The sequence below is a fragment of the Lycium barbarum genome, chromosome 1 (assembly GCF_019175385.1).
Source record: "Lycium barbarum isolate Lr01 chromosome 1, ASM1917538v2, whole genome shotgun sequence".
In the NCBI taxonomy this organism is placed as follows: Eukaryota; Viridiplantae; Streptophyta; class Magnoliopsida; order Solanales; family Solanaceae; genus Lycium; species Lycium barbarum.
In genome coordinates this window covers 1416261-1430177 of record NC_083337.1, presented here as the reverse complement: position 1 = coordinate 1430177, position 13917 = coordinate 1416261, and the positions used below count along the sequence as shown (strand labels likewise).

Sequence of the window (13917 nt, the reverse complement as noted above, 5' to 3'; positions counted from 1 at the left end):
TTCTTAAATGGTGTCTTTCTATTAGAGTTAAAATATTTACATTCTATATTCATGTAACATCCAAATTGTGTTATGTAAACAAAGGAAAGAAAAGCATATTAGAAAGGATTATGATTTTAACGAAACGTGAAAGTTCATAAAAGATTCACACCAAACTAACACGACTCAAAATTTTATACCAAACAAATGGTTCACTTCACAACAACTATCTCCAACAGAACATTTAAAATCCCGAGAGCACTACTAGGTAAAGAAAGTTCCTACAACACAATTTATAAACATTGAGAGTTTCTCAGGCATTTTAATCTAAAAGAGTAGCTATGTCTTTCTGAAAGGGAGAGAACTCTTAACCTTTATGGCTAATACTGATGTGGAATAGAGTCAGAAATGATTTGGGGGCAGATTCCTTACACCGAGAATAACACAGATTTACGAACTAATCTTTCAACTAAACTTCAACAAATTAGCTTATCGAAATGGTATGCTAAACACAAATCAGTTTTGCGGATATGAGTATAAAGGATAAGTTCAGATATATGACTGATTCACTCAGAGGAAATCTAACTTCAAAAAAAAAACAGGAGAATACCATATACAAGTTCAACACTTATTCATTAGCCTAATCTTGTGAATGATCAAGTAAACTGGATTCAAATGGAACCAAAACAGGACAGGACCAGATTACTATCTTGCAAATTCAGACAAATGAGTTAAAAGGAAAAACTAATCCTTTTTGTTTTAAGAGGGATTGGAACTAAGACTGGTGTGCGCAAATTGTAAACAGATCAGCAGGACGAAATTCTAAAGCGGAAAAGAATTAGCGCTTGAATCCACTGATACAACTGGACAGATAACCAGAAATAGCCTCAGCATGATTTTTTTTATAAGCCTTACAAACAGAACCCTCGGATACGATCAGCGTCGAGGTCTAAGATATATCTATTTTTTAAAAAAAAACATACTAACAAATGGGAAATAGAATTAGGTACAATATGTGGCTGCTAACGAACTGAGCACAGAACATAAACTTGAGACCAAATCAAATCAACAGACAACATCGACAAGGGGCAGAATCATTTCATCATATCCAATCCAAATAAGTTAATTACATAACAGAATACATTATTCAAGACAAATAGAGCAAAAGAGGGACAGTGCTGACCTGCTTTAATTATATACATGATATGTCTAAGATATACACACCATGGCGTGTATATCAGATGTATATCGAACGTATACGTTCTTTTTACCTTGATAACCCATTGTATATCCTATGTATATTCGACTTTAAATAAGTTCTAAGTCCTGTAAATTTCATCTAATCATCCAAACTACAACAGACATCTTTCAGATTTCATCTTAACGATCGTTATTCTATCCTAACAGCATCCAAACGTCAAACAAATAACGCGACGACAAAGAAACTTCATAACCACTAAGCATATAGCAGAATAAGCTAAAATCTTAAACAAACAGAAATTAAAGATCACGAATGACAAATATATCGAAGTTTACCTGTTTTGCGCGCAATGAACTGGGGATGTCGAAGCCTCGAATCTACACTTGAACGCGACGAATTCGAACTCGAGAAAAAGTCTTTCGAATCGAAAGATTCGACAGAACCGAACACTCTTTTTTAAAAGAGAGTTTGGTTTGATTTTTTGGCAATCCTAAAACGTGAATAAAAATGACTCGAAACAAACTTAAAGTGAAGCAGATTCGAACTTCTAAAGTAATGGCATTCCCCCAAAATGTTGAATTCCCTCTGTTCTTTTTAACCAAAAAAGAAAAAAACGCTGAGTCCTTGTTTTATCTCAGTTCATCGGGTTTCTTTTTTTTTGTTCCAGATTTTTTTTTTTTTCTCCCTCCCTCTTCTCCTTCGTCCCCCCTCCATTTATAGGGCTTCGTTTGGTTTAATAAAAGAGAGGAGAGTGCGAGAGAGACGGAGGAGTGGGGGACAAAAGTGAGTGGAGGGGAGCGTATGTGGGGGTGCGGCGGAAAGGAGAAAGAGAGAGGAGTGAGTCGGCGTTGAGTGGGGAAGAGAGAAGCGGGAAGGAGAGAGGAAGGAAGGGGTGCGGCGGTGTGAAAATGAGGAGATGAAGGGTAGGGTTTCCCTCATTTTGCTGAAAAAATGAATTGGACCCGGTCCATTTGTGGACCGGGTCAAATTTTAGACTGGGTATTTAAAAGAATGGACTGGTAAACTAAATATGGACTGATCTAAAAATTGAGATAAAAAATATGGTCTAGTCCAAAAATATTAGGAATTAATCGGACTTTGATTTGGGGTCCGGAAGTCAAAATACGGACTGAGTGCAAGAAATAATTTGGCTTCTAAATTTGAATAAGAGACACATTTTGATTAACGATGTACTAAGGGTGCCAGAATATCACCTACGGAAATATGTAATTATAAAAAGACCCGGGTAAAAATTATATGATGTCGCAAATGACCGTGCAATAATATTTAATAACAAACGCTATCATTTAAATGTGCGAAATAAATGCGATGTGTGTGCAGAAGTTGGTAGAAATGTCGAGAAATGCAAGTTTCAATAATACTAAATAATAGTAGCAAATAAATAGCGGTAGTAATACTGCTAAATAACAATGATAATGGTAATAATGATAATGTTGATGATAATGGTGATAAAATAATAATAGATATAATAATAATGGTAAATAACAAACATTGATAATTAAAAATGATAATAATTAATAATAATAATAATAATAAAGATGATAGTAATTAATAAATAAAAAATAATAACGATAAATAACAATTACTGATAATAACAAAAAATGATAATGAATTAATAATAATAACAATAATAGGGGTAATAATAAAATAATAATGATAATAATAATAAGAAATAATAATGATGATAATAATAATAATAAATAACAATTATTGATAAAATAATGATAATAATTAATAATAAAAATAACGATGATAATGATGATTAATAATTGATAACAAATAACGCTGATAATAATGATTAGTAATTAATAATAATAATGATAATGATAATGATAATGGAAATAACAAGAAATAATAATTAATGACAACTGATAATAAAAAATGATAATTTAAGAATAATAATAATAATAATAACAATAATAATGATAATAATAAACTGCAGAAGAATAAATAAAACGTGGGTGTTAATAAAAGACTAATAATTATAGTAAAACTTAAATGCATATTTTTTTAATTTCTCGAAATACCAGAAGTATAAATAGGTATTTCGGAGGAGATGCGGGACAAAATTGGGTGTCAACAGCGATTAGACGACTCAACTGGATTGTTAGTGATCATAGCTCTAGATTTTTCTCTTCTTTCTTGGTTGAAGTTCATTATTTGTTTTCTTTTATTTTTAGTTAGTTTATATCTTTGAATTTTATTTCTTGTTTAGATAATTAGCATTAGTTTAATTTAGTTGATAGTTAATCACAAGTCCCTGTGGGTACGATATCTGAACTTCAATCTTATATTAATTGTACGACCGCGTATACTTGGGTGTGCGTTTGAGAGCAACAACCAGTAATTTTTAATAGTTATGTTCAACCTAAAGTTTCAAAAACAAATAGACTCACCTTGTCTTCTTAAATATTGCTCAATTTAGATTGAGATTGAAATCCTAAGGCCTAACACACATGCATATAGTAAAAATTACCAAAAAATTACCTTAACTATTTCTTGGGTCTAATAAACATCATATTAAAGAAGAAAAAAGAGAGCTATTTCATGATGCAAGGCTAAAATATATAGAGTAATAAATATATGTTACCTCTGTATCCGGGGAGATGTCATCTGACACCACTTCGTAATAAGTTTCTTTACATAATGTGTGTAAACAATGGAACATTTAAAAAAATGAATATACACTATAATACAAAGTACATATTAATTCGGAAGGAAGTAAAAGTCGAACTATGACAATAGGCCGATACTGCTTGCGCAAGGCTCTGTCTGTACTACTGTCTAAGTAAACATTAGGAGCAGTTCATAAGGAAGTAAAAGCGGAACTGTGACAATAGGTCGATACTGCTCGCGCACAATTCTGTGTACACCACTGTTTATATTGACTCAAAAGGAAATAAAAGCCTAATTGTGGCTACAGGCTGATATTGCTTGTGCAAAATTCTGTGTACACTACTATTTCTACCGAGCGTCCAACAAAGTGATGGTTACATCATTGACAGAATAGGGTGTTTGGTTGCTTGAAGAATATCCAGTGGCGTCATCTATGTTTCTTTCTGTGAAAAAACCTGGTGGTTTTGGTTGTGGCAAAATGCCTTCATTTGTCAGCATCAGAACCACAGTAGACATTTTTGGCCTGTCCTCTGGACTTTGTTGAACACATAACAATCCCACATGTATCGATCGTTGCAATTCAGATATATGACATGATCCAACCAGGTCGGGATCTACTATTTCCAATGATCTTCCTTCTCTATGAAGCATCCATGCCTGAAGATTTTACATCCACTAGTTAAAAAAAATCTTGTCCAAATCGAGTCTTGTTTCCATTATTGGCAAGTAAATCAGATAGTAATTTACTTGTCCACAAGCCTAAAGTACTGAGAATTTTCTCAGAAATTTTCACTAGTTGTCCCTTTTAGGGGATAGTTGTTTAGTAAATAACCCTCTTTTTTATTTCTCTTGCAACTTATGAACCTTCTAGACCATGGTCTAAATTTTTTTTTTTTTTGAGCAAACTGAATATCTTTTCAGAAAATATAGATCACAGTCTAAAATTTTAAGTTATTTTAAATGGCAGTCTAATATTTTTTCTGTAAAGTTGAGACATATATGAGCAAATATTGGACCTTGTCTAGTGTTTCCCTGGAGGGTAATTGCCCAAGGGTTATATTTGCACAGTCAAAATCTAAGTTGGGCCTAAGAAAGGGACATTTGCATAAATCAGCCGAATTTTCTTTAAGGTATGTGGCGGGAGCGAATTGTAATTGTAGGACTATATTTTATATGTATCATAATTTGGTTTGTTACATTAAATGTGTTTAATAAGTACAAGGGCCAGTGCATTGATCAAAACTTGTGGGGTTATTTTATGATGAAACGGTTTATCAACTTTCCACTTTGATGGACAGTGGCAAAAAAGAGACCATCAAGAAAATTGTGGTCCTCTCTGAACTAATATATTCATGTTTAGTCCATTGTGTACACATGAAGGTTAGTGAAACGGAGAGAAAGTAGTTTCTCCGAGTTATTCAAAGAAAAAAATAATTCCGTTCAACCTCAGTCAAGAAAATATCATGGATTCAAGCATACTTTCTTTGTTACGAGTCAAATAATATATTCAGTTTGTAATGTCGAGAATAAAATTTACAATGTTTTTAAAGGACTTTAAGAAGTATAGTACTTACATGTCCAATGAGGTTGAGATTGTGGTCCGGATGAATGAATCTTCTGTTCTTCTTTCCGCTCACAATTTCTAGTACCAATACGCCAAAGCTAAAAACATCTGATTTTACTGAGAAAATCCCATCGACTGCATACTCCGGGGACATGTAACCACTGCATAAAAATCATTCACAGGATTACACAATCTGGAGAACAAATAATAGCTGTCAAATAACGATATGTAATGACCAAAAAATTTAGTAGGCATTGGCCATAGATTCCAAATATTTTTCACTTTATTTGGAATTTATGAAGTTGGAGTTGAAAATGAAGTTGTGTTCGTTTACACTTTTTGCAAAGGAGAGAAGAGAGCGCTTTATTTAGAATTTATGAAAGTGGAGTTGGAAAACAAGTTTAGAGCATTTTTTCATATTTGGAATCCAACTCCAAGTTGAATTTGGAAATTTTATAACCAAAAACTGATTTTGAAATAAAGTGAAAAATTATACCGAAAAAAAGTGAATAATTCTCATGGCCAAACGGGTCCTATGTTGGATTTGGAAATTTTATAACCAAACACTGATTTTAAATTCTTACTATGTTCCAACAACTCGACTTGTATTGGCTCCTGTTTCATTCCCTCCAAAACTTCTAGCCAACCCGAAATCCGATATCTTTGGGTTCATTTCAATATCAAGCAAGACATTGCTAGCTTTCAGGTCTCTGTGGATGATTCTTAGCCTAGAATCTTCATGAAGATACATAAGTCCCCGAGCAATCCCGTTGATAATGTTGAAACGCTTAGGCCAATCAAGTAATGTGCTCCTTCTTTGATCTGCCAGAAGATTTACACTGTTAGTGCATATTAAGTTAAATTTGTTTAAATAAAAGGTCTCTTATATTGCTGCACCGAAGGGTCAGGCCTTGTGGTAAATGAAGTGCGAGGAGAACCATGAGGTTGGGTTCAGATCTCAGTGGAGACAAAAACACTAAGTGATTTCTTCTCATCTGTCTAAGCCTTATTGAACAGAGTTACCTGGTACCTGTTCCTGGTGGGAGGTAGCAGGTATCCTGTGGAATTAGTCGAGGTGCACGCAAGCTGGTCCGGACACCACAATTAAAAAAAAAAAAAAAAAAAAAAAAAGGTCTTTAATATTGAAACTAAGTGGCATTGCAAGTGCAAAACTAACCAAATATAAATAAATCCACGCTTTTGTTAGGCACGTATTCATACACCAATATCTTCTCTTCTTCTTGAATGCAGCATCCGAGAAGCTTCACGAGATTCCGATGCTGAAGTTCTGCAATGAAGATGACTTCGTTCTTGAACTCTTTGTTTCCTTGTCTGGAAGTTACTGAGAGCCGCTTCACAGCTACTTCCTGTCCCCCTTCTAGCACGCCCTGCAATAATGCACTTATCATTAGAAGTTTCAAGCAACAATGGAATACTTTAATCATATCAACGAGTAAAAAGGGAAGGTAATTCTCCATAGCAGCTTTTGATTTGTAATTCTTCATTTGGTAATAAATGATTAATTTACCAAAAAAAGGTGGGGGGGGGGGGGGGGGGGGGGGAGGTAGTTTTCTTTAGCACGCGTGTTCCATTCACTACTTCTCATACAACATTTTCATTCTCCAATCAATATCAGTGCAATAAGGCTCATTAATTCTTAATCGTTCTATTGAAGCACATATTGCTATTTGTACTGATCAAAGAAGTTTTTTCTGTTTTGGATCAGTCTATTGAAAGTAACATGGATTTTCAAAATTTTAATATCCTCTATACATTCTCAATGCAACATCACACAGTTACTTTTCTGACAATCTTTACCTTGTAAACTTTTCCAAAGCCGCCCGCTCCAATCTTGTTCTGAGGTGAAAAGTTATCAGTAGCCTTCATTATTGCGGATAAGTCAAAGAGTGGTAGCTCAAAAGCTTCACCGAGAATTTGACTGTGATTATCTTTGCCATTGTTTTCATCCAATATCCCTGCAATATGTTCATACAAATATACAGTTCAGACTACAAAGCTGAAAAGAAGAACTAATCAGCGCGAGAATAATATTATCTACTTCGATTTAATATGTTTTTGCTTACCCTTTTTTATGAGGGCTGTTTCCGCTTTCTTTTTCTGTCTACGAAGAATTAGACATACTCCTACTACTAGAAGGGCCGTTGCGACCAATAATGGCAAAGCTATTGCAAGTATAACACTTTTGTTTCTATTCGAGCCATCATTAGTACCTGCAAAAGTTCACATCCGAAAAGATTAGATACTCCCTCAGTCTCAATTTATGTAAAGATATTTGATTCAGCATGGATTTTAAGAAAGAAAGAAAGAATTTTGAAACTTGTAGTATAAATAAGCTATAGATATTTGTGTGGCTATAACTTATCTCATCAAGTGTAAAATGAGAATTTAAAGTTAATTAATTGTTACTAAATATAGAAATGTGTTATTCTTTTTGGAACTGACTAAAAAGGAAAGAATATCACATGAATTAGGATAGAGGGAGTAGTTATTTAGCTCCCATCACAATAGCTTTAAACACAAACATTGATCAATCAATTGATGGTATCAACTTCTTACTTATCTCAGAAGCAGCCATCCTAATATAAATATCCTGTCCTGATTCCGATAGCTGTCTGATGTCAACGAGCTCCCCGATCCATAGCAAGCACCCACTTCCCCCGTACCTGATGTCAAGATTAGTATATCCCATACATGAACAATTTCTCGAGCAAACTACCTTGCATTCATCAAGTTTCATAGTCTCATTAAACCAAGAATTCCGAGTATCTGGCAATTTAACACCCGAATACTTTATAAATCCATCTTCCGAACAATTCAGTGGATGATTCCGGACACAGCCGCTAGACCAATCAGCCCTGTTCCAATCATCCGGATGCTTCGGAACGAATTTATCCAAACAACGACACACAGGATCGGTAAAGATCATGCAAGTGCCATATGCACCACATAAATTGTAAGTTTCACAATGATCTGCATCCGCTGAATGGTAGTTAATCCAACCCTTTTTGTTTTCCACCCAAATCATACGCATCGCGTTGCCATTAGGCCTTAGCCTAAAAGTTGAAACGACATATTTATTTACTAGTTCGTACTTGTAGTAAATTTCCTGATTGTTCATGACTAGTCCGAAAGAGGTGATCGAGTTGTTCTCCATGTTTGGTGCGCCACTCCATCTAAGACCGTTCCATGGCCCCGCTCTATAAACTACATTAGGGCCTTTTCTCATTAGGTCCTGCGGATAACCAGTAGGATCACAGTGATATGTATAATCCCCAGAAGCAGGATTGTCCTCGCTTTTCCATGAACTCAGATATCTGTTGAAGACATATTTAAATTAAGTAAACAAAAGTGTGTTTTCTTTAATAGCTTGAGCTTTTAGATGGTATAGTCACACAATTCAACTTTGTACCACAACAGGCAGAGGTCTTGGGTTTTAAGTGCCATGTAACAAATTCGTATCAGGCAAATCTCATATAAGACACATTTTCAGTTAAAGACCAAGGGAACAAAACACACGAGGTCGAAAAGTCTTGAAGTGTCCCATAGTGGTCGGGCCAAATTGTACAATACCTTGACATTTGGGGTTGATCGTTACATCTCACTAGCACCCATCCCCATCCCCATCCCCCACACACCCCGCCCCCATCCCCCAACCCCACTCGCCCCACCCCCACCCCCAAAAAAACTCATCCCGAACTCCTATTCCATAGTGTTTGCTTATATATTATAGGGTGAAAATGATTTTCACCCTCCAACTTTGCTTTAAAAATCAAACTCCCCCCTCAACTTTGAACAATAGTCATTCTCCCCTCTTTATCCTAATTGACTTTTTAAAATTCTTATTTTACCCTTACATTATCAACTTGTCTTTTTAACTTTTACTTCTTTAAAATCATGATTTTTTTTAATCTCTTTAATCTATGTAACAAATTTCCTATAAAAAAAAAATATTACTTTCGAGATGAAAAAAGAAAAGTGAGAAATACTAATTGACTATATAACTTAATGCCGTTCTATGATAAAATAAATGAGAAGAAAGAGTATTTCTTTTTATTAATAATAATTAAAACTCTGATATCTATTTATACAAGTAAAAATAACATGTAATAATAACTTTATAAATATCTTTCAATGCAGGTAATACAAAATAATTAATAAAAATAAAGGTATATTCTATAACAAATTCCTAAAAGATTATCTATTTATATTATAAATGAATTTTAAATTATAATTTAAAATATTCCATTAATGACAACCAAAACTCGTTTATATATTGAAAATCGAGAATAAGAGAGAAGTGAAACAAATAACAGGTAATATATGTGTGTGTGTATTAAACTATCAATCATAAGAAGTAACATTAGATTTTGTGATAAATTCATAAAAAGATTATTCTACTTATAATATGAATTTAAATAAAATTCTATAAATACCTAGGTTAAAAAAAATTGTATAATATAAAAAGGTATTATATAGATGGAGGATTAAAAATGTCAAGGGTAAAATAGACATTGCATAAGATAAAGGGGAAAAAATGTCGATTGTTCATTGTTTGGGGGGGGGGGGGGGGGGGGGGAGGGGAGTTTGATTTTTTAAGCAAAGTTGGGAGATGAAAATGATTTTCACCCATATATTATATATAGATGTTCTTGAGACAATATTTTCTGCTTACTTATCGAACACTAGAAAAATAAATAAGAAAATCACTTATTCTAAAAAAAAAACATTTTCTTTCATATCAAACACAGCCTAAATAAATAAAAAAACATTTTCTTTCGCACCAAACACAGCCTAAATGAATAAAACCGTTTTCTTTCATACCAAACACATCCTAAATAAATAAAAACAATTTCTTTTATACCAAAGACACCCTAAGGGGTCGTTTGGTTGCTGGTTAGGTAGTGTATTGTTCATGTATCAAAATAACTAAATACATGAATATTTAAACTCTGCATAACTCTAACCAGCAACTAAACAACCCCAAAGTAAATAAAAATGTGCTCACTCAAACAGCTTAATCTTTTAGATCACACAATTCAAAACTTACCTTTCCAAGCCAGTCACCAAATTCCATCCAAGCTTCATACTTGCTAACAAAGTATCACCAGGATAATCAAAGCTTTGCCACAAGAAATTATCAGGGTCATGATCATTTACATCTCTAACCACCAAATTCCCTGTATCCAGCAACTGTGCAACTGGATTTTTCACAGTTCTTGAAGTATTAGTAGACCATATAGTGTCATTAGTAACATTAATCAGAACAAGATAACCTGGTTCAATGATTTTCAAGATTCCAGAAGTATCCTTTACAGGAACTTGTCTGTTAGCAACCCAAACTGGTGTAAAAGCTGATATTTGTTTGTACCAAATACAAACATAACGATTTGTAGAAGTATTGTGTGGACTGAAAAATCCCAATTCAAATGTTCCATCTGATGAAACTATAGTTTGACCATCTTTAAGAAATTGTGAAGTTGTTATTGTGTCACCTTGAGAGTAAGTATTTTGGAGGAAGGAGAAAATTGTGAAAAGAAAGAAGAAGATAAGTGTGTTCATGGTGTGTTTCTTTACTTCATATATTTGGTGAAATGCAAGATTAAAAAGATGAAATATATTTCTCTATTTCATGTTTCTGTTTCATAGCAGATTTGAGTTGGTGAAACTTGAAAGCCAAGATTGAAAAGATGGATACATTTTGAGGAGTTGAAAAGGTGGTGAGTGGCAAATGTTAAATTGCAATATTTTTGGGGTTGTTGTGGGACCAATTGACAAGTACAAGTGTACAACTGATTAGGACTATTTAGGCAGTTCACACATAGTGGTCCATACACTAAATAAAAGGTGGAGTTATAATCTTCAATTATGAGCTCCTGATTTAAAAAATAAATAAAAAATTAGTTTATTGAGTTCAAAATAAATTATTTATATTTAATAAATAGATTTTTAACATAAATACATGATATGGGCCAAAGCTAATTCTGCTGAAGTCCTAAAAAGAAAGTTACTGAATTCTGTCGAAATCCTAAGAAAAATTGTAGCTCCGCATATAGCACATGGGCCGGTGATTCTCTCTTTACGAGCCCCCAATAATTTTTTGCCAGAGTGTGTATATGTATTGAAAATTCCACTAAATAAGTATAGAAATTTAATTGTGAACCCAATTATCGTTATATCAACTTGAATTCGTCATAAAAACTCATGAACTTCAAATTATGAATCAACCTTCAAAGAAAAAAGGATTAAGTGCACAAATAACCAATTTTGGGATTGCTGTTTAAGACATACCCCGAGTTGATAATATTTTGCAAGTCTACCACTTCAGGGAACCTTCATACAAAATGTTTGAAGTTGAACTTGGTGAAGCAGCCTGAAGCTCAACCATTTCTGCCTGAACTTTACTGAAGTTTATGCATATATGCCTGAAATTCAGGTGAACAAAATTTTGTCTAGAAACAATAACTATTATTCAGATATCAACAATCCAACATTCGAATCAACACTCAAGTCTACTCCAACTAAGTTCAAAACTCACTTTTCACAGGAGAAGAGACGACACATTTGTTGTCTGATGTTTATCAAAACGGGGTATCTATTAAATAATCTTAAAAAACTGAATACAAGTTGAATGTCAGTGTCTACGTAGAATACGTGTGAAACATTTACAAAGAAAAAAGGCTCTGGGTCCCAAGTACTCCCTCCGTTCCTTTTTGCTTATTCTCTATTGACTTGATGCTCCCCTAAAGAAATCATTTAAGGTTAAGGGTTTGTTTTACTAAATTACCTATATTAATCATGCTTTAAAAATTTAAATTTGACCACTAATACTTTATGTAATCATTTTATGATCATGATAATATTGAAATAAAATAATAATTTTTTCTTGATTTGCTAAAATTAACAAAGAAAATGAAAAATTATATTTTTAGTATAAAAGACTAGTAAAAAGAAGGGAGGAAGTATATGATCAACAACTGACCCAATAGTCAATATGGAAATGTTTTTAATGGGCCAACTATGTGTTGAATTAGTCTATGCCCTGCTCAATTCGTTGGGTTAGCAGTTATTGCACAAAGGATTATTTTGTCCCTATCAAATTAATTTCATATTCCACTGATAGCAACCTGCATGACCAATAAGAAGATACCATTACCTTTTTAACCATTTCACATGAATGACAAATATATAAAAACAAATAAAGATGAGCATTTTCATTGAAAAGCATGACGAACGTGATTGCGGGGGAATTAAATTAATAGGTGCCTGTAGATTTTGTTGAAAATTGTCCATCAGATTTTCTTGACTTTGATTTGGTCAGTACACTTGGAATGATATGCTTTTTCATTTGTATATTATATTTCAATATTTGTGGAAGACGGTTAATTCAACAGAAAGTAAAAGCTTCCCCACGATATTATAAAGAATCTAAGCATTTAATCCAAAATACTAAGTCAAATGGTGAATTGGCTAGGATATTATAAACTTCTTTAAAAACTCTTATACAACTGATAAGCATTATAATTCTTAACCATGTGTAATCTCATTCTGAAGTTTACGTGTGGACCGGAGTTTTTACATATTTTTCTAATGCATAATATATAAACAAACCCTCAAATTTGACCCCCAGCTGGCAAGTATGCCCTCCAACTTTGGGTGTGCATAAGTAGACACCTCAACTTGTATAAGCTGAACGCGTAAACACAAATGCTGATGTTGCACTGACGTGGCACATAAATTTTGAAACTGTCTAGATGATCATTTTATAAGCGGAAAAGGGCCAAATATACCCATGTACTATGAGAAAAGGGTCAAATATACCCCTTGTTATACTTTGGGGCTAAATATATCCCTCATCCGTTAAAGTTGTCCAAGGTGGACATCCGATCCTACATGGCTGCCACACATTTGTTGAGGTGGATGCCACGTGGCATGCCACCTCAACCACCCAAACCCATTTTACCCCTCCCCTCTATTTGTTCTTCCACTGCTAAAATTTCCTTCCCCTCCCCCACCATTACCGCCACAATGACCATCTCTAATTTGAAAATTCAACCTGAACAGCATCATATTTACAATCAACAGAAAATGAATTAACAAATTTTCACTTACAAAGAATCTTTACGATGGCGGTGAGTATAAATGAAAACTGAAATGCAACGACAGATAAAATTAAAACATATAATTGGCCAAGAAAATTGTAAAACTTAAGTTGTATCAATCATCGTGAACGATCTCCAGAAAGCTGTATGACCATGGACAATATAAAAATCTTTAGAGAAAAGAGGGCATTAGTCCTCATCTTGCGGAATGTAAAGAGGAACGAACGCGGAATTAAATTTCAGTATAGCAGCAGCATAGGCATCAGGTTCTTCACGGTAAGAGGCAATATCATCACTTGCACTAACTGAGGGAGTTTCTTCATCCAATGCATATAGGAATAACGACAATTGGATTACCGGAGCAACATTAGATTTTGTGGTGAGTAAAGGTGGCAATGGTGGTGGAGGAGAAGGAA

The 13917-nt window shown here is 33.8% G+C and overlaps 1 protein-coding gene across 2 annotated transcripts; it reads right to left on the bottom strand.

Annotated features, from left to right (window-relative positions):
- Window positions 1-3773: 3773 nt before the first annotated feature.
- Window positions 3774-11119, bottom strand: LOC132628494 (G-type lectin S-receptor-like serine/threonine-protein kinase At4g27290). 2 transcript variants are annotated; one of them, XM_060344272.1, is made up of 9 exons: window positions 10450-11119; window positions 7959-8716; window positions 7466-7612; window positions 7200-7357; window positions 6603-6769; window positions 6412-6467; window positions 5966-6203; window positions 5392-5542; window positions 3774-4474 (listed from the first exon to the last, which is right to left on the bottom strand). In XM_060344272.1, exons 1-9 carry the CDS (start codon window positions 10959-10961, stop codon window positions 4166-4168), a joined length of 2496 nt encoding a protein of 831 aa, XP_060200255.1. In that variant the 5' UTR covers window positions 10962-11119; the 3' UTR covers window positions 3774-4165. The 2 variants fall into 2 exon arrangements, with proteins under 2 accessions (XP_060200255.1, XP_060200260.1); XM_060344277.1 differs by lacking the exon at window positions 6412-6467 and having other exon boundaries at window positions 3775-4474; window positions 6559-6769; window positions 10450-11118.
- Window positions 11120-13917: the final 2798 nt, after the last annotated feature.